General features: G+C 42.7%; 1 protein-coding gene across 1 annotated transcript in view; it reads right to left on the reverse strand.

Moving 5' to 3' along the window:
* MEGF9 (multiple EGF like domains 9) overlaps positions 1–17,539 on the reverse strand; it is an 81,591-nt gene extending 64,052 nt beyond the window's left edge. The window contains exon 1 of the mRNA XM_081528385.1: positions 16,829–17,539. Coding sequence (XP_081384511.1) covers positions 16,829–17,426 — 598 coding nt within the window. The 5' untranslated portion in view covers positions 17,427–17,539. The remainder of the gene's footprint in view (positions 1–16,828) is intronic.
* Between the last annotated feature and the right edge of the window lie 4,466 nt (positions 17,540–22,005).

Consider the following 22,005-nt stretch of genomic DNA (forward strand, 5'->3'; position numbering starts at 1 on the left):
AAAGTCTATGGGTTCGCAAAGAATCTGACATGACTGAGTGACTCAGCAGGCATGCACACCTTGTCAGAGGAAGCTAAATACATGATGGGGGAAAAGAGGAAAAACTCTGGAGCTAGGTAAACGGAATGCTGAATTGTAGCTATTTATCATTCATTATTACACAAATACCTCTCTTAGTAGAACTTTAATATTCTCATCATAACAACAACAAAGTGGTATGAAATATGTTAACTCACCTTATTGTGATAAATGTTTTACAATATAAATGTGCATCAAACCATTACATTCTGTACCTTAAACTTATATGCTGATATACATTAATTATATCTTAATAAATCTGGGGGGAAATCTCTCTCTTATCCTTGATTTCCTTATGCACACTTTTAAAGTTTGAGATAGCATAGAAAATGAAAATTTAAGTAAAGGAATCTAATGCCTAAGTCTCCTAAAGCATGTGTGTACAAGTCTATCCCTCCAGCAGACTGTAAACACCTAAGCCATTCACCATCCTGTTCTCAGCTCCACAGTGCCTGGCACACAGGGGACACTTGGGTTTATTCAGTCTAACACCAGCTCCACGAGGAGGCCGAGTGCCAATCGCTGGCTTCGTCTGTCGGGTCTCTAATTTTAGTCATCTGACTCTGTGTTATACCAACAAGCAAAATAGGTTTCAAATGTTTGCTTAATGAGAGAGGATAGAAAGCCAATTCATGTCCCCCTCCTATTATTACATTACCTTAGCATTTAAAACCTTTAATCCAAAATTAATGCTGGGAAAGATTTAGAGAGGCAGTCAGTGGCCTCTAATTATCTTTGCCAGGGATCACTTTTAGGAGTATCCTGCAGTTTTCAGACTGACGTAAAACTCAAATCCCACCATGTCACTTCAGGGCTTACAGTTCTTCGTTGCTTTCAGAGTCAGTTTCTGAGCATGACATATACAGTACTGCATGATATGGCAAGCACCAGCTGTTGCAGCCTCAGATCTCACCATGCCCTGTTCCACCCACACGTACGCTCCCCTCTCCTATAAGCCACCCAGCACTTCACGTCCCCCTCTTTCTTACTGCCATACTTTTTTCCCTCCTCCACTTGGCTAATTCCTATCTGTTCTCAAGACTCAGCTCAGAGACGAGTTCCTCCAGAAAGAACACTGTCTTTCATGCCTCCCCGCTTCAAGTCTGAGTGAGGAGGCCCCTCTTTGCTCCTGATGTATGTGCATACCTCTGTGGCGGAACTTATCCACCCATAGTCTGGTTTTCTGGATGACAACAGAAAACAAACACATCTCGCTTGTCTCTCTAGCATCGATCCAGCCCAGCACTAGGCACACAGCAGGTGACTAACAATGATCTGATACATGAATAAAAGAACTTGAGTTTGTTGACACAGAAAGCCCAGTGTAAACTTATTGACAAAGCATACCCTTTTCTCTATTACTTAAATAAAAGTGAATGTAAAGTCTTAAGCTGAACCATCTAATGAAACACAGTTGAAAGGCCAGTTTTAGCATGATGAGAACACTCACCTAGAAGAAAAAACAAAACAGGTGAAAAAGGATCTGAAATCTTGTCTGATTAACAAAAGAAAGAAAGAGAGAAGGGAGAGAGGAAAGAGAAAGAAAAGGAAGTAAAGAAAAGAAAGAGGAAGGTACCACTTCAGACTGATTAAGCAATAAGGAAATACAAAGTAACAGCTTGTGACATTTGTGGCTTTATTTCCTAAAGACTACTTAATCACTAACTTTAAGTTGTTTATTTCTAAATGAGTGATCTATTATCAACGAAAAGTAACATAGCAAAGAGAAATGTTTACTTTCTGATCAACTGTTTAAAAAAGGACTATTGTTAACAAGAAAGATCATATGCTAAGAAAAAGAATTTTTTTGAAACTAATTTTAAATAAAACCTTGTTTTAGGTTTTTTTTTTTTTTTTTTTGGCTACAAATGTCTGGCATCCGTTTCTAACTTCTCAATAGAAATTTAGTTCACAAGTGAAACAATGATAAAGGCACAGAAGAGTACTTCACTATTCACTAGGTTCCAGAGCTTTTGTAGCAACTCAGTATCATTATTTGTTGCTGTCTCTATTTCTGACAACCTTGTGTTTCACCTGTCCTACCAGCTGAAATGGCCCTTGGTTGGGTGTATGCTGTTTGTCCTTAAATGCCATCCTGATTCATGTACAATATTACTCATCTGACTCATAACAGATATCTGCGTCTTCTTTTCTGGAAATGATCCACTGTACAGATCAATAAAGCTAACAAAAAAATGAAAATGAAATTAAAATAAACAGGCATAGTAATATGTGAGGATGTGCTTTGATCTCTCAAATAAAATACATACTTCCTACTTCAAAAAAGAATCAAGAGGAACACTAAAGAGGATGGTAAACAGATCGACGGTATGGCCAGAAAAACAGTGACTGTAAATCAGGAAAGAGTGAAGGTGGCAGGGGAAAAAAGATGCATTAAAACTAACAGGGGTTATGGGAAATTCCCTGGGGGTCCATGGGTTAGGACGCTGTGCTTCCACTGCAGGAGGGCCAGGGTTTGATCCCCAGTCAAGGGACTAAGATCCTGCCTGCAACACTGTGGCCAAAACAAAAACTAACACGGGTTGGGAGGATAAAATAGAGCACAACCTACTTTTAGCACATTGTTTTGCCATAATAGAAAGTGCTTCCAAAAAAGGATCTGGGTTTGAATTCCAGCTAACTAGTATTTCCAAGCTATGTGACTACTGAGCAAACAACTTAACCTCATCTCAGACTCAGGCTCTTTGTAAAATGGGGTAATACTACTAAATTGGAATTGAAACGATTAGCAGTAGTGAAGAATTAAAACGATCATAAGTAGTATTCCAATAAGTAAATAGGTATTCAAAATATAAAAATGAAATGAACAGCAAATATTTAGAAGGTCAACCCCATTACTTCATGGCAAAAAAAAACGGTGGAAGAAGTGACAGATTTCCTGTTCTTGGGCTCTAAGATCACTGTGGATGGTGACTGCAGCCAGGAAATCAGAAGACGGTTGCTTCTTGGCAGGAAAGCTGTGACAAACCTAGAGAGAGTGTTGAAAAGCAGAGACATTACTCTGCCGATAAAGGTATGTATAGTGAAGGCTATGGTCTTCCCAATGGTCACATTCAAGGGTTTTATGACAGTGTCATTTCCAGAAATAAAGAATTTTTATTTAGGAATATTCATTTATTCTTTAAGTATTTTCTGAGGTCCCAACATATGTTAGGAATGAATCTAGGTGCTGGGGAGACAGTGGTTTAAAAAAAGAGAGACAAAGACAAAAATCCCTGCCCTTCTGGAACTTACATTCTAGCGATGGTAGGCAAGGAGGATTTATGCCTTAATTCAGCTCAACTATTTATTGAGTACTTAACTATGTACCGAATGCTGAACACTATTTTAGGGATATCTTAGCGAGTACAAACATCACTAAGACATAGCCACTAAAGAATAAGGTATAGAGGAGTCAATTACATAAATAAGTAATACTTAAAATAAGAATCCTTCAAAAGCAAGTAATCAAAAAAACATGTACAGTAATATTAGAATATATAAGGTAAAACAGTATAGGAGGTTGCATGTTTCTCAAGGACAAGTAAGTTTCTTAGGTGAAAGAAGGGATATGGCGTGCCTCTGTCTTTCTTCTTTGGCAGCCGAGTATCATAATATCAGTTCAGTTCAGTTCAGTCACTCAGTCGTGTCCAACTCTTTGCAACCCCATGAACTGCAGCACGCCAGGCCTCCCTGTCCATCACCAATTCCCGGAGTCCACCCAAACCCATGTCCATCGAGTCAGTGATGCCATCCAGCCATCTCATCCTCTGTCGTCCCCTTCTCCTCCTGCCCTCAATCTTTCCCTCAATCAGGGTCTTTTCCAATGAGTCATCTCTTCACATCAGGTGGCCAAACTACTGGAGTTTCAGCTTCAACATCAGTCCTTCCAGTGAACACTCAGGATTGATCTCCTTTAGGATGGACCGCTTGGATCTCCTTGCAGTCCAAGGGACTCTCAAGAGTCCTCTCCAACACCACAGTTCAAAAGCATCAATTCTTCTGTGCTCAGCTTTCTTTATAGTCCAACTCTCACATCCATACATGGCTACTGGAAAAACCATAGCCTTGACTAGATGGACCTTTGTTGACAAAGTAATGTCTCTACTTTTTAATATGCTATCTAGGTTGGTCATAACTTTCCTTCCAAGGAGTAAGCGTCTTTTAATTTCATGGCTGCAGTCACCATCAGCAGTGATTTTGGAGCCCAGAAAAATAAAGTCAGCCACTGTTTCCACTGTTTCCCCATCTATCTGCCATGAAGTGATGGGACCAGATGCCATGATCTTAGTTTTCTGAATGTTGAGCTTGAAGCCAACTTTTTCACTCTCCTCTTTCACTTTCATCAAGAGGCTCTTTAGTTCTTCACTTTCTGTCATAAGGGTGGTGTCATCTGTATATCTGAGGTTATTGGTATTTCTCCTAGCAATCTTGATTCCAGCTTGTGCTTCCTCCAGCCCAGTGTTTCTCATGATGTACTCTGCATAGAAGTTAAATAAGCAGGGTGACAATATACAGCCTTGACGTACTCCTTTTCCTATTTGGAACCAGTCTGTTGTTCCATGTCCAGTTCTAACTGTTGCTTCCTGGCCTGCATACAGGTTTCTCAAGAGGCAGGTCAGGTGGTCTGGTATTCCCATCTCTTTCAGAATTTTCCAGTTTATTGTGATCCACACAGTCAAAGGCTTTGGCATAGTCAATAAAGCAGAAATAGATGTTTTTCTGAAACTCTCTTGCTTTTTCAATGATCCATCGGATGTTGGCGATTTGATCTCTGGTTCCTCTGCCTTTTCTAAAACCAGCTTGAACATCTGGACGTTCACGGTTCACATATTGCTGAAGCCTGGCTTGGAGAATTTTGAGCATTACTTTGCTAGCGTGTGAGATGAGTGCAATTGTGCGGTAGTTTGAGCATTCTTTGACATTGCCTTTCTTTGGGATTGGAATGAAAACGGACCTTTTCCAGTCCTGTGGCCACTGCTGAGTTTTCCATATTTGCTGGCATACTGAGTGCAGCACTTTCACAGCATCATCTTTCAGGATTTGAAATAGCTCAACTGGAATTCCATCACCTCCACTAGCTTTGTTTGTAGTGATGCTTCCTAAGGCCCACTTGACTTCACATTCCAGGATGTCTCGCTCTAGGTGAGTGATCACACCTTGCTACTAATTCCTTCCTATTTGGGGGAAATTCTCCAATTTCCAATCTTTAAGGCTTACTATTCCACCACAAAGGTGCTCAATGCCAGATTATTGTTTTCCCTGGGCATTATCTCTAGCTCCATGTCCTGAATTTGGTTCCCCTGGAGATTCTGTGAACTCTTTAATAATCTTTTAGTGAAGTTCATTTCTGATTAAATCAACAAGCATTCGTTTCTGTTTTAAGGCCTGTATTAAAACTGAAGAGAAGGGCCATTCCAGGCTGAGGGAACAACAGAAGCAAAGTAACAAGAGGCCAGTTAGCTTAGCAATTAAGAGAGGAGGCTTTGAGGCTACATAGATCTAAATTTAAATCAAGGTTCTACATTTACTAGCTGTGAGGCCTTGTTCAATGTATTTCAACTCTCAAAGCCGCCACTCTTGCTTAGTAAAATGGAGATAATTAGACAAGGTCATTATAATTCATTTAAAGCTCTTTAGTATCTGACACAGAGGAAAACCTCCAAAGATGACTGTCTTATTAGTAATAATGATGATGACAATAAGCATGGTATTTGCGGGGAAATACAAGCAACTCAAACCTGTCGGAGTTTAAAGCACAAGGTGAAGGGTGGTAGGAAGTGAGGACAGAGACAGACTGTAGAGAAGTTTTAAGACATATTAGGAAACCTAAGCATTAATGGGCTGGGGTCACTCATGGTGAATACAGAGGAGAATTATATTGAAGTATAAATATCATGTTAAATTATTAACCAGAAGACTGATATGACCAGGTTTTGCACTGTCTACGAGTTTTGCACTGTCTACGTATTCTCCACAACTACAGTTACATAGTTTGACTTGACCACAGTATAACACTTGAGCACTTGCAGGATGTAATACTATACATAATTACTGTTGAGTCCTGATGCCATACAAACTGAAGCTATTTTTTTTTTTGGTAGATGCATATTTTTTTAACTGGAAGATAATTGCTTTACAGCATTGCGTTGGTTTCTGGCATACAACAACGTGAATCAGCTTTAAGTACACTTATATCCCCACTCCCTTGAGCCTCCCTCCCACCCTCCCCACCCCAGTGCTCTAGGCAGTCGCGGAGCACCAGATGAGTCCGGGTGCCATAAAGCAGCTCCCCACGAGCTGTCCCTTTTGTACCCGGCACTGCATGTATGTCACTGCTGCTCCCTCAGCTCGTCCCACCCTTCCCTCCCGGCTGTGTCCACGTGTCCGTTCTCTACTCTGCGTCTCCATTTCTGCTCTGCAAATGGGTGCCTCTGTACCATTTTTCTGGATTCCAGATACATATGCATATGTGCATCACGATGCCATACTGGTTTTTCTCTTTCCGACTTAATGAAGCTATTTGATTCTAAATCAAATCCTCTAACTCTCTGTGTATCATCCATCAATATATTTGCAACTGGTTCAGAAAAGGCTGGTTCTAACTTGAAATAATAGCTTCTCCTTGTCTCATGTGAGAGACAACCTGCCCTCCAGTGAGGAGGGAAGTTTATAAAATGGGGTGGGGAAATGCTCCTCGGGTGGCTGCGGAAGTCACAGTTACGAGTCTGAGATTCTTCCATGACTTTCATATCATCAAATTATCACCTGCTACTTTCTACAACACATTGTTTGGCATCAGCATCTTGATCTAGAGTCCATATGAAGTTGAAGATGAAAGGTTTCATTGTCAAGTTGACAACAATCAATACTACCATTTTGCAGTGTGTGGTATGTCCTGCCAAATGCTAATAAGCATTATTACACTGTCTCTGTCCCAATCCTTCTGGAGCTGAGTAGACCATCTCATAGCTACTCCCCAGTTCTGTTTTACATCTACACTGAGTCTGGCCACTTCCTTTCATCTGATTCCTACCATCATCCCCTCTCCTGACCCCACTCCACACCCATATCTACCTCTGAAAAACACTCTTTGATCTAATTTTGATTTTCGCAGCAGTTGCTGCAATCAGACCTGAATCAAACTGTGTAATTCAGAACAAGCGTTGAGGAGGACAATGTATGGGCTTGCTGGGGGAGGTGAGGGGAGGCGACAAAAATGGAACCCAAAATGTGCTCTGTAACCACAGAATGCCTTATTTCATTTTCTGCTTCTCCCATCTGCTTTGGCAAGGCAGCACAGTTTAGTCGAAAGGGAAAAAAAAAAACAAAAAAAAACAGACTTTTAAGTCAGACAAAGCTGGTTTTGAATTCTAGGTCAATACTCAAGAACTCTATTAGGTTGGTACTATCATACTCGTGTTACAGACAATGGTATAGAAGCCCAGGGAGATTACGTGACTTGCACTGTATCTGTGCATGTAACAGGCTTCATTTTACAGTTAGAGAAACTAAGGCACAGACCCATTTACAAAAAAAAAAAAAAAAACATGGTCGGGAACTTACAAAGTGAATGGAAAGAAAGACTGGAATGATCTCTTCTGACTGCTACTCCCCTGATTAGCTGGACCATTCAGCCCTGCCTTTGCAGACAAGTTGAAGCAACAAAGTAACTTAAAAACTAAAACCAGTTGAACAGGATGGGTTTGCAGGCAATACACCAACAATTCAGTATAATAATACCCAACAGCTAGTTTGCTTTGTGGTTTTGGTACACTTTATAACTATTCATTAACCCACACAACATCAAGGGATGGTGGGCCTACGTTGTTAAAGCAGTTCATATAGAACAGATAACTCAAAATACACGGTAGACTTACAAGGAATATGAAGTCACATGAGAAATCCACAGCAAAAAGAAAAAAATGCCCAATGCCTTCCTCTAATCAATCCTCAATACAGATGCAAAACTGAGTGAGTATGTTGGAATATGAAGTATTCCATCTTTCCCCTCATTGTTACCATTAATAACCCTTCCCAAACTGCCATTTCATCTCTATACATGATGGATGGGACTGAAGAGAATGGAAAAGCTACTCAGTTCATGCAATTTCCTTCAGAGAAGACAACTTTCCCTAAAATGTTTAAAGGAATTTCTAAAGGAATTTCACTTTAAAAGATCATTTCCAAAAGGGAACTAGAGGAACTAGAGAACATGCTGTTCTCCTCGTGATTAACTCCTAACCTCTTCTTTTTGCTCAAATACATCAAATAAAAACTATAGACTTTTAAAAATAAAAATCTAATAAGATCCCTGGTAATATGTCAGTTTCTAAGCATGCAAGACTGAAACAAAAGTTTCCAAAATCAGTTATCAAAAGAATCTAAAACTTACTAAAGAAAAATTATTGAACATTCTCCAGCCAGGCTGGAAACATACCTACCCCTGATCATTTGCCCTGTGACTGGGCAGGATACATTCTTTTTTCCAACTGAATAAATTTCCCCTTTCCTCAGTGCTGTCTCCCTGGCAAGGATATCATATAGAACAGCTGTTGTATTACCAGTATAAAAGCAATCCCATCTGATCTGACTGAAAAACATATGCACAGACTGAAACCAAACTTTTGGGAGCTCTGTATCTCTAGAGGAAGAGATAACTGAAGATCTTCTATTGGTAAAGGCTGTGGACAATGTCATGAATTCAAATTCTGCACAATTTAAACAAAAGCTATTTCCATAAGCTGCTTTAATTAATTTTAAGTTTGTGCTTTAAATTCCCTAGACAGAGTGAAATGGATAAAGAATCAGCTGTTTTCAGACTTTGTTAAGATTTCAGTTAAACTTTCCCTGAAGGTACCAAATCTTAGTTGTGTCATCACTACCCTGATTTGTCAGGTGTCGGGAACAGTTTCCTTTATTGGGTACTGTCTTCAGCAGTCTCCTTTCTTCAGAACCACAACTCACTGAGACCAAGTAAACGTCTCTGAGGTAGATCGAAGCTGATGAATCCATCACAGAAATTATAGGTAAGTGGCCCAGGGTAACATCGCTTGACTTGATCACATATAACTGAAGGCCCATCAAGCTTATTATAACTTTTTACTCATTTTTTATGTTTTATTCAGTTATTTTTATTACTATAAAATTGGGTACACTGATTTAAAAAAACAAACTTGGAAAATCCAGAAGAACACAAAGAAATGAAAACAACCTATACTCCCATTACTTAGCTTCAGCCACCTGATTATTTTGGTATATTTCTCTCCTCCTATGTATACTACTTTTAACATAATGTAAGCATTTTAATAGATGCATAATGGTTTGGAGATTACCATAACTTTTTTATGATAGAATTTTAGAGTAGGAAAATTCCTATTTCAAAAATCTCTACTGAAAAAACAAATCCAATATATAAATCAGATGAGAGAGGAGCTGATTAATTAATTTTGTCATTCAAAAAAATCAAACATTTGTTTCTCAACCAAATTAAACCTTTTACATTGCTATTTAGCTCAAATCCATCTACTTAACAAAAACAACTCATATTACACTCATAAACAAAAAAAGAAATCTGCTACTTATTTAAAGTACTGGAGTTTTGCTTTGTTTTTTTTTTTTGGAGGCAGATAACTTCTGCTATGATAATTGTTTTTCTGTATTGTTCCTCAGGAGAAGCAGGGGGAAAGCTGGGCAATAAAGAAGATACAGAACAAAAAGAAAATCTCTTTCTTCATTTTTTTTAAAAAAGAAAGAATTAATACCATATCCTGAATTTTGTATAAACTATGACATTTTCTTACAAGTAGGCTTAATAATCTAAGTTAAATGGACTTTAAAAGCAGATCCATAGGAAAAAAGTCAAAGTCACAGAGAAAGACAGGTTTTGTTCTGAGTGCAAAGTGTTCAACCTTGTGCACCCTGTTACCAGGATATCTTCAAGGACCTTTTGTTCCCCGGCAAAGACTTCTTAGAAGAATTAGGCTTTGAGGAGGCACTGAAGGAGGACAAAGTGGGAATCTGTTAAGTAGAGAGGACAATTTAGTTCCTTAAAGAACATGAAAGAATGGATGAATCTAAGAAGAAAAGACAAGAGTAGGAGGGACATACAGAGGAGTTTCAAGTGAAAAAAAAAAAAATGAGCAAGGAGAACAAGAGAAAGATTTTATCTTAGTGAAGAAAAAGTAACAGGAAAAGATTTTTCTGACAATAATATTTATTGTGGAACAGTGGCATTACTAGAGGGATTATTTTGACACATATTTATCACATGTACTTAAATAGATACAGTTAAAAAGGTTTGAGTAAACCTTTACTGTAATTCAAACACATATGTATCCAGACATAATTTTTATCTTTTTCATGACAATTTAAAAAAAATCTCCCCTCAAAGCTACCAATGCAGTTAGGGTAGTTGTTTCTAGTGAAAAGCAGATAAACCAAAACATATACTTGAGAAAAAGGCTAAGTGACCACAGAAGAGATACCTGAAACATAATCTCAACATTATTATTAAGGATGTTTATATTATATCTATAATAAACAAAACAAACAAAAATAAAGATCAAGGCAAAAAGCATGAATTGAAGCTATTTTTAACTAAAACTATCCTCTAACACTGTCTTTCTCCCAAACAAGATCTTACACTTCTATTCTCCTCTGATCTATTAAGTGCCCTAGAGCAGTAATCTCTTTATCCGTGATTTACCCATCAGTAAAAACAGTACCATGATATTTTTCTTCCATTCTGTTTATAAGGGTGCCAAGATGTCTGGAAGTTAATATATACATGTTTAGAAATTCTGAGATGAAAAGTAATGCTCATTTTAATTTTATGGGTCTTTAAAAAAAAATCTAGATAGAAAGACATAATTAGATTATTTTAGTGTGTAAATTTTCAACTAGCCAGAAGGCTTCCTGGTGACAGAATTCAGTAGATTTGAAACTAATGCTCTGGAGTTTAACTATGCTGTTCCAGAAACTAATCACACTAACGAGTTTCTGCAGAAATCTAGGCACTTGGGTCAGGAATAAGATAAAGTAAACTTGAGAAGTTCCTGGGCCTAGCCCTAAAGACTACAGACAATCCTCTCTATCACAGACCATATTAGAACCTAACCAAAGGAAGAGCTGGAGCCCTAATTGTAAAACAGAAGGTTTGAGGAGGTGAGTGAAGAGCACTTAAGAGAGAGAAGAGAGTGAATGCTGACGGACACTGGAAATCTCTCAGACCCTATTCAAGGACAAATGTTTCTAGCAAAATAGTTTCCTTCTCTTATCTTCTATGTAACTATTTCTTTCAATGCCAATAGTATGGATTCTGGAACCAGAAAGGCTGGGTTTGAATGTAGGCTCCCTCACAGCTGGGCTTCTCTGAGCCTCAGTTTCCTTATCTATAAAACGAAGATAATAATAACACCTAACTCGATTATACCTAACTGTTGTGAGGTTTGAGTAAAGTAATATATGCAAGGGACTTAAAACAGTATCTGCAGCATAGGAAGTACTACATGTGTGTGTAAGTACTATTTCAGTGGTCCACAGTCACTCAGAGCTGACGTAAATACCAGAAGATCCAAAAAACCTGAAGTTATTCTGTTACTCATTTGGCACCAAAACCTGACCTGAACAAACGCAAGGTTATTTATAGCCTTTTTAAAAACCCACTCAGTGTGAATATACACACATTTTGCTGCAAATACCTTCATGTGTTTGATTACACAGGATGCTGTCCTAGACTTCACTGGGGTGTACTTATTAACTTCCTAAAATCGGAAAAATTCTAAATTCTGAAACACGCCCAGCCCCAAAGGTTTTCAATAAAAGGTTATGAACATACATTATCTTTGAAGTCTGAACAATTTCTGTGTTCTTAAAATGAATGGTATCTTCTTGAATAACAATACGCAAATTAACACCCCAAACTTAGCTGTACAGAATTTTAGGATGAAGAAAACATTTCCCAGTACAGAAGGGAGGGCCCTGATTTCCAGAACGTTCCTTTCAAATAAAATCCATTCATAATATTTTATTTACACGCCACAGTAGTCAGAGCTTTCAAACTCTAGGGTTTGCTTGGAAAAAAAAAAAATAAAAAGCCTCGTCTCTTAAGTTAGATCACAAATAAATGTTTAAGGCTCCTTGGGGGGCAGTCATGTGCCCTGAATCATGGGTACCAAATCATCAGAGAACTGTAGAGCTGGAAGAGACCCTTGAGAACTAATCTAAACCACAATTTCTTCCCTTCCAAACTGTTTTATCATCCCTAAGTGTACTCTCTCCTGTGAGGTAGGAACAACCTGCCCTAACGTGTCCTTGGACTCTGTCCATAGAACACCCTGCAGGTGAACGTGAAGAAACGAGGTGGGGTACACTGACAGACTGCAGATCCAGAATGATGGCTTGACTCTAACACAGTAAATTTTACACGCTTGGCAACTGTCTGAGTTTATACTTTAGAGGATAACAAAGAGTTTCCAAGTCAGAATGAAGACAGACTCGTCCAGTACGTGTTTAAAAAAAAAGACTTAAGTATCTTAATGGACTCAATGAGTCAACAGCGTAATGTGGCTGCCAGAAATGCCACCGTGATTAGGAGCTAACTGCACCAACAGTAGTGCAGGTCCAGAAAGAACGAGGTAACTGCCCTCTCTACCACAAGCTGCTCAGAGCACATCCGGGGCGACACGTTCAGTTCTGCGCTCCACACTCCGGGAGAGATACACAAAAACGGAAAAACTCCCTAAGAGGGGCAACCAGCAGAGTCTAAGGGAATCTGAAACCATTTCACATAAAGAACAGTTGAGGGAGCTGAAGTTAGTCCAGACTCCGAGGGAACATGATCACTGCCCGCAGATCCCTGAACTGTCAGGGCACAGAGAAAGCTGACTTGTTCTGCATGGCCCCGAAGGGCAGAGTCAGAACTGGCTGGTGTTAACCACAGGGAGAAATATTTCGGCTAAGTCCATGGAAGCATTTCTTGCAATGTAGAGCCACGTTAGGAGGTAGTGGCTTCTAAAGTCCTATCTAGCCCTGAAGGTCCATAATTTTAAAAATCAAACATTTATCATCGCTTCAGTTTCTTACTATCCGTAACTATTATACTCTAGTATCACAGCCTCTCTCTTCACCCTTCGTAAAACATCCTACCCAGCCAACCAGTCAGTCAAATGTTTTGCCAGGACTGTGGGAGGAAAATGCTTGCTTGCTGGGCAATTAGTTTCAGTTTGCAGATCAGTGTCCCTGTAAACAAAAGAAGGCCCTTACTGAGGGGTAGGCAAGAGCTCTCAACTAGATCTTCATGGAAGAAATTCTTATTAATTCAAAGAGCAGCCAGAAGACCCATCTAGACACATAATATATTATCAATGGTGTTCAGTTTTATACAAACATTAAAATAAAACACCCTGTACTCATTTTCCCAAAAGCCAGAGAATCCAATTCTGCCAACCTAACTAGGTCTTTCAAATTCAGTTAGAACCAGGTCTTTCAAATCTCTTTCCTCTGTCAAGAAGATGCATTTACTGTTTGAAGTAGACTAGAACCCATGCTCAGATAGAAAGACCATACTCAATTACATTTCTGTAAAGCTAAAATTGCCCAGCCCACAAAGGCAGTTCAGCTGCTGAGAGACAGAGGCTGTCCATAGTGAATTCATAGAAAACTACAAGCTACAGAAAATGTAAAACCCAGCAGAGCTGCCAAAATTGAGCATCTTAAAGCTTCTGTTGCCCAAAGACCATCATAGACACAGGTATCGGGCAGTCCATGCAAGTTACCAAAGGCTTGGACAGTTCCGATGGCAAATATTACCCAATCCAGCTTTGCTTCACTCACAATCGATTTGGAGTCTACAAAACTCCAGACAAGGTATTAGAGAATATAATATGATGGACTAATAATATAATATGATGGACTAAACAACAACACATTCTTCTCTGTGCTTTTTAAAGTGAAGCCAAGAAGCAATCTAAGTATCCATAAACAAGAGATTGGTTAAATAGATTATGATATATACTTATGATGAAAAATACAACTGCTGAAAAGAATAAGGTACACTTTAGGTACTGACATGAAAAAAAGACCATGATACACAGTTAAGTGGATATAGCAAGTTGCAAAACTCTATGACTTGCAGTACATATACATAATTAATATACTTAATATATATAATTAAATATTATTTCATCTTGAGCTTTTAAAAACTATTTTTAATAATCCTGTGTTTAGGGACTTCCCTAGCGGTCCAGTGGCTAAGCCTCTGCGCTCCCAATGCAGGGGCCACGGGTTCGATCCCTGGTGAGGGAATTCAATCCTGCATGCCACAACTTGCCTCTGAGAAAAGATCAAACTGCTAATAGTAGTAACATTTAAGGACTGGCTGGAACTGGGAAGTAGTAAAGTGGGTGGGGGAAATTTTCACTCTTTACTTGTAGACTTCTGGTTCTTCATCATTTTTGCAGGTAAAGGTTATCTTTGTGGACAACTGCTATGAGTTCCCCATATGAGGAACCTGGAATAAGCAAATTCACAGAGTCAGGAAGTAGAATGGTGGTTGCTAGGATTAAGGTGGATGGCTGGCCATTGAGACTTATTGTTTAATGGATACAGAGTTTCAGTTGGGGAAGATAGAAAAAGATAAGAGAGTCCTGAAGATGGATGGTAATGATGGTTATACAACTTGAATGTGCTTAATGCCACTAAACTTTACACTTAAAAATGGTTAAAATGATAAATTTTATGTTATGCATATTTTATCACAAAGAAAAAGCAACATAAAAGAAAAAAACATTACCTTTGTGATTTAAAAATAACAATTTAAAAATTAAGGTAAAATAACATCAGTTACACAGACTTATGATATATTAACCTTCCAAAAGAAGGAATCTTCCTACATAAACACTACTGTGTGCTTCAAACTTTGGAAAATCTAATTTATCCTTTCCTATTACATTTTACCTGGAGGAGGAAATGGCAATTCACTCCAGTATTCTTGCCTGAAAAATCCCATGGACAGAGGAGCCTGGCAAGCTACAGCCCATAAGGTCGCAAGGAGTCAGACATGACTGAGCATACATACTACCATCACATTTTACTAAAATAAATAAAATTCATCACAAGTCTCTATTAGGTTTCTCAAATGCTTTCTATCCCATTAAAAAAATTATCATAATGATAGCTAACATACATACAGAGCTAATTTACTCTGCACCCAGAACTATTGTTCTAAGTGTTATAAATGCACCAACTTAGTTAATTTTCACAGGATTTCACAGCAAATTTCAAAGGATTCACAGCAATCCTATGGGATAAATACTATTATTATCTTCATTTCTCAGATGAAGAGAGGTTAACTGACCTGCCCAAATTACACAGTTAATAAAAGGCAGCAGAGCTAGGATTCAAACCAAGAATGGACTCGAGTCCATACTCTCAATCACTATGATTCCTGCCTCTCAGTATCATGTCAGTCTCTCTATAGGAAGGCCAAAAAAGGTGACAGTCAAAATCCAGCTAGTTAGCACACTCCTTGAAGCTGGAAGAAATACCAACTTGGCTTTTTATGGGTGAATAATATGCATTCCTACTTATGTCAATGCCAAGCTCCAATCCAAGGCTGGACTGTATTAAGACTCATAATCATGTGGGAAAACTCTCTACAAATTCAATTATAGTCAAAAGTCCATACCTGACCCCACAGTAAATCACTGAGCCTAAGAATTAGGTCAGAGATCCATTAATATAAATCCAGCTAAAGGCAAAATGGTTTGGACAAATCAAACCCCAACTCAAAGCAAAGGAATTCTGAAACTCTTGTCTAACATCTTGACAAGGCAGGTTTTATTTGTTTAGTTCCAGGCCCACTTTAGATCTCAAGAGGAAAAGAACGGAAGTTGTCTCTAACTTTGCTTGAAGACTTTCAATCAGCAGGAATAAGAGCTTTATTTTTCATCAGGACTCAGACAGAAATTGGCTTTAATCAACATCAGCAAAACTGAACATTCCCCTTAAGGAGGAAAAAATGGGCCTCCCTGCTTAAATTGTGTATTTGCCCAAACATATTGACCTTGTAATTGAGGAAGAGGAAAAAAAAAAAATGGTGCAAGGAAGGGATTTAACCTAATTTATAAATGTGCTCAGCCTAGATACATACCTGTCCCAAATGACTACTGAATCCATTCACTTGTAGGGAAAACATGGATTACAATTTCTTTTTTCTTTTGGCCTCAAGTGGTCTGTACTACTGTTTGTAAACAAAATCCTCTCAATACCTTGTCCACCTGTCACATGCTCATCTGATATTTACATGAACAAGGAAAGTGGAGCCTTAGGAGGAACCCCTTCAGTTGCTGACCTATTGGTTGCAGGAGGTACTGTGCTGGTTTTCAAACTTCCCCAGATCACCCAGGCGGAGAGGCAGGGTGAGCGAACCGAACCCAAAAGTTTGCGCCCATCCAGCGCGTCTGACAAAGGCCAGGAGCGCTGTTTGGAAGGAGGTGCGATGCCTTCCACGCAGCAGTCGCTCCCCTCCCAAGAAAGAACAGCCCAAGTGGGGGACAAAAGGTTTTCCAGATTGGGGGCTGGGGAGGGGGGTGGGGCAGGCTATCTAGAGCTTAGACCTCCCCTTGGAAGTCGAAATCTGGGGAACCTTTGGGGGCAAGAAAGAATCCATTCCAGCCAAGAAGCCCAACGCTACAAGGACGGGCAGCCGCGGGGAGGGTCCGGCGGCCGAGGAGGCGCTGGGACTCACCTGGGGGAGGCGGAGAGGGGGCTTCGGTGGCAGGTGGGGTGGGCGGGACGCTGCTGCCGCCGCCGCCGCCGGGAAGAGCCGAGGTCGGGGTCGGGGGAGCGGTGGGCGCCCGCACCGTGGTCGCTACAGGGGAGGTCGGCGCCGGGCCAGTGGTCGTCGAGAGGGTGGTCGGCGCGGGTCTGGTTGTCACCCGAGGGGTAGTAGAAGTACGTTCCGCCGCAGGAGGTGTGACCCGCGAGGGAACGAGCGGTGCCTGAGAGGTGGTCGGAGCGGGCCCGGCGGTGGTGGTCGGAGGAGGGGTGGTCTCCGGGGGCTGGGCTGAGGAAGACGCAGCCTGGGGTCGGTGGACGGTGGCACGCGGGGGTCCGGTCCTCGGGGCCTGGGCTGTGGGAGCCGCGGCCTTAGAGAAAGGGAGGCTGGGCTCGCTCCCCAGCCCCGGGCCCGGCGACGCGTCCACCTGCCCCGCGGCCCCGCCGCCACCGGTGACATTCCCCGCCGAGGTGGCTGAGGCGGCGGCGGCGGCGGCGGCGGCGCACAACAGGGCGAGGCCGCCCAGGCTCGGCAGGCTCCTCATGGCGCGCTCGGCTTCTCCATTCATTCATTCAGTCAGTCGGCCGGTCGGTCAGTCATCTTCTCCTCGCTGCGCTCGGACCAGGGAAGCCGCCGCAGCCGCCGCCGCCACCGGGCGCACCATCGCCACCTCCCTCTGACAGGCGGCCGGCCCCGCGGGCGGGCCCCGGCGCGGAGGGAGCGACCGGGCCGAGCGCGGACGGCCCGCCCTCCCTGATTGGCAGCCTGGCCGGGCCTATGGGAGGCCACGCTGTCTCACGTGACCGGCCCGCTTCCCGGCCTCTTTGTGGCCCCACGAGCCAATCAAAGAGCGCTGAGGCGAAGGGGCGGTGCTAAGGCGGGAGGTGGGTGGAGCGAGCGCCGCTCCAGCCGGTCAGACGAGCGGCAGCCCCGGCTTTGTCTGCCCTAGAAGCGGGGCGCGGGGCGCGGGGCGCGGGGCCCGAGCTCCGGGCCCCGGGCCCCGGGGAGCAGACAAAGGACGCTCCCGGCGCGGCAGACGCCGGGCCAAGTCGTCTGCTCCACTGGGCGGCGAGCGCGACCCCGGGACGGGGACTCGGCTCTTGGGAGCTTCCCCGCTCTCTTAAACAATGGCGCGCCAGCGCCTCGCCCGGGCTCGGGTGGGGACGGAGCTGGAACCCCCGCGATGGGCGAGGGTGGCTGCAGCGAGGATCTAGAGCACAGCAGTTAGTCTGCTGCCCGGGAGCGCCCGGCCTCGGACCTGCCAGGTCTTCGCTGCATTCCATTTCAGAGATGGGGAAACTGAGGCCCGTGTTGAGGACCTTACCGAACCAAAACCCACGCCCTCACCAGGCACCTGCTTTGGGCCAGGCGCTGGACCTGGCAGGACTGGGGTTCTAGAGACCCGTCAGGAGTCCAAAGTGCAAGCTTCCTGCGTGAGGGTGACAGGCTCACATGCACACTTCATCTTACACCTCCGGGAGAGTGAGGTCGGACAGGGTTGAACCTCAGCTCCAAGCTTCCTGCTGAGTGGTTTTGTGGCGTGAGTGCAGTTTTCTCACCTCTAAAATGGGGTTGATGGCAGCTAACATCCCCACCAACCACCCCTCTCTCACAGAACTGATGTGAGAATTAAGTAATGCCCTGAAAGGGCTTAACGCAGTGCCTGGCCCACAGTAAACCCTCATTAATACTGACTACATTCTGCGTACTGTGTTAGGACAAGCCCCACGCCGCAGACCTGCATGTCCTCAGAGCCGCCTGCCTATTGCAGGGCTTGGAGTGGGTCTGATCACAGAGCTTGACCCTGGGTGACACTAAACCCTGTGTAAAGCTGGCATTCCGATGTGCAGCCTCCCACCATCACCAAGGATTCAGAGCTCGCTCAGGCACTGTAGCCGGGCAGGGCGCGTTTGTCATCTGACCGGGCTTAATCCCAGCCCCACCGCCAACCCATTCCTGGCCTCCCCTGCGTGATGCTTCCTTTGTGCATGGCTTCCCATTAGTCACCGGCCTCCAACCAGAACTGGGCGATCATATTTGTGTGCGAACCTGTGTATCTGTGAATTAAAAATGCACTTATTTACCTGAATGAGGAGTGGGTGGGGAGAGGGCATGTATGTGCTTGTGTAATGAAACATAAACATGTTTGTGAGTCTGTGTATATGAGTGTATGATCTTATGAGTATGGGAGCTGGTATCTATTTTTGCATATTGTATGTTTTTAAATATCTGCACATGAACTGGTGTGTGTTTTATGTGTATTTTCTGTGTGTTTTTACATCTGTACCTATGTGCGGTTCAGATGGTAAAGAATCTGCCTGCAATGCAGGAAACCTGGGTTCCATCACTGGGTTGGGAAGATCCCCTGGAGGAGGAAATGACAACCAACTCCAGTATTCTTGCCTGGAGAATTCCATGGACAGGGGATCCTGGTGGGCTACCGTCCATGGGATGGCAAAGGGTTGGACTGGACTTAGCAATTAAACAACAGCAACATGAGAGTATCTTAATAGGTCCCTTTATGTATGTAAGGGGAGGGGGTGAGATGGGAGGGGTGTGCGTGGGTTCTGGTTTCAGACCAATATTTAGGAAGTGCAAATCAAGACTCTGTTTCTACTTCTCTTGGGGAAGGGAGGGGACAGGTCAAGCCCCTCCCCCATAGCCTTGCTGAATCTTTCTAGCCCTTCAAACCCCAGCCCAAATACCATATCCTCTAAGAGAATTTTCTGGATCTCTGAGTGGGAATGAATCTCTCTCTCTCCCTATTTTCCCACTGCCCTTTGTTTGTTCATTGATTATAGCCCTGATCTATCAATCTATCTATCCCCTGCCTCTTCCTGAAAGGATTAAGGATGGCTTTCAGAAATGTATACAACAGGATAAATTGAACTGCCCCCATGGCTTTATTACTTCTCACAGGCATGCATCAGTGGGAACACTAGAACGTGGGATTTCCGTGTCTGCCTCTCCTCCATTAGGCAGGTCTCTCTGTTCTCAGTGCTTAGCAGGGGGAACACATGTGAGCACTAATCCACGCTGGTTAGTTTGAATTATATCGCAAAGAGACCCTGTGGTGCCCTGGGAAGAGTTTGTATCTTTAAAGTCAGACAGAGCCGGGTCATGACTCTGCCAGCTGTGTGACCTTGGAGGAAAAACCTTTGACTTCTCTGAGCCTCAGTTTCCTCATCTATAAAATGGGACCAGTGAGTTCTGCCTCAGTTAAGCTGAGGCCTGAAGGGAAAGTTTTTCAGAGCCTGGCATGCAGAAGGTGCTCAGTCTCATTTATGCCAGTGCTAATGTTGAGCCTTGTTGGCTGGCTGAAGGACCACAACCATACACAACTTCTCCATCGGGTGACATGGCCTGACAGCCACTCTACCAGATATCCCGAGTGATAGCTGAAAAATTCTGGGTTGGCCCTGAGCTGTGCTATATCAGAGATTCTCTGGCACTACAAGAGAAAAGCTGATACAGCTTTTTTGCCTGGAGAATCACAGAGAAAAGACTAGAAGGCTTTGCCAAAGTAATCCTGGCCAGCTCCCTGCCTCAGACAGGGATCACCCCCACTGCAGGTTCTAAAATGAGTTAATTACCCTGTTGACATGTATAGTAAATGTTGCATTTTCTGGAAAGGTGATTTAAGTGTTTTAATGTGGATTCACACCCCATTTAATACTTAAATTTCTTGTTCTGCCTTTATCTCTAAACTGCAAGATGACTTTTTGTTTGTTTCTTAGGAATAGTATTTTACTTTTGTGTTTAAAAATTAGGAACGCTCCAAATATCCAATATCAGAGACAGGTGTTATATTTCTTTTAATCATAAAAAGTCATTGTAACGGTGGCTATGAAGACATTATAGAAATATTAATAATCGACCATTGAGCTCTTACTGTGTGCTACATGTTATCCTAAAAGCTACACATGGCTTCTTTTGTTTAATCCTAAGAAAGACCCCAGGAAGTAGGTATTAATACTCTTGCTGTTTTGTTGTTGTTCAGTCACTAAGTCATCTCTGACTCTTTGCGATGCCATGAAATGCAGCACGCCAGGCTGCCCTGTCCTTCACTATCTCCTGAAGTTTGCTCAGATTCATGTCCATTGAGTCAGTGATACTATCTAACCATCTATCAATATCCCCACTTCACAGATGAGGAAACTAGGCCATAGAAATGTTAAACAGCTTGCCCGGGGTTACTTAGTGATAGAGCCAGAAATCAAACTACGGCTGGCTCACTCTAGCTGGCACCCTTAACAACTCGGCTCTAAATGGAAAATGCTGATGATATGTTAAGAAAAGAGAAGATAAAAATCATGGCTATGACTCTCTGTGTAACACAATGTTGTTTAGTACTTTTCCTGTGGCTCCAGAACTGCAGCTAAGGCCCAGGGCTCTAAAGAGAGCTGTCAACCCATCCATGGCATCCGGGGCCACTGGACATAATCGGGGGGAGGGGTTGCAGTGGGAGGGATGCACAGAGCAGCAGAGGGCAGAGAGAACTGACCCCTCTTTGGATCCTCAGCACCTGGCACAGGGCAAATAAAAGGAAATGGCTCGAGAATTTTCTGTTGAGCTAAATGAGGCTTTGTGATGTGGCAGACACCATTCCAGGAGTTTCGCATTTATAACCCATTTATTCCCCAAAGGTAGGGTTATCACCTGTGTTTGAAAGAAGGCAAAAGAGAGCCTCAGAGAGGTTAAAGGACTTGCCCAACACCTGTGTGTGCGCGTGTGCGTGTGTGTGTGCACATGTGCGTGCGCACTAAGTTGCTTTAGTCATGTCTGACTCTTTGTGACCTTATGGACTGTAGCCTGCCAGGCTTCTCTGTCCATGAGATTCTCCAGGCAAGAATACTGGAGTGGATTGCCATGCCCTCCTCCAGGGGATCTTCCCGACCCAGAAATCAAACCTGCATCCTTATGTCTCCTGCACTGGCAGGCAGGTTCCTTACCATTAGCGCTCCCTGGAAGCCCCTGCCCGACACCTGCCCAGCTCCAAAAGCCAGGCTCTTCTCTAGACTCCACAGCCAGCCTGGTAGCCACTGGCCCTTGCACATAGTAGGCAATCAGTGAACACATACTGAAAGAAAGAATAGGTATACATTAAATCTAACCTTCCTGCTAGAGCAGCATTTTAAAAAAGAGAA

This window comes from Giraffa tippelskirchi, chromosome 1 (assembly GCF_054371585.1).
Source record: "Giraffa tippelskirchi isolate mGirTip1 chromosome 1, T2T-mGirTip1v1.2.pri, whole genome shotgun sequence".
Lineage (NCBI taxonomy): Eukaryota > Metazoa > Chordata > Mammalia > Artiodactyla > Giraffidae > Giraffa > Giraffa tippelskirchi.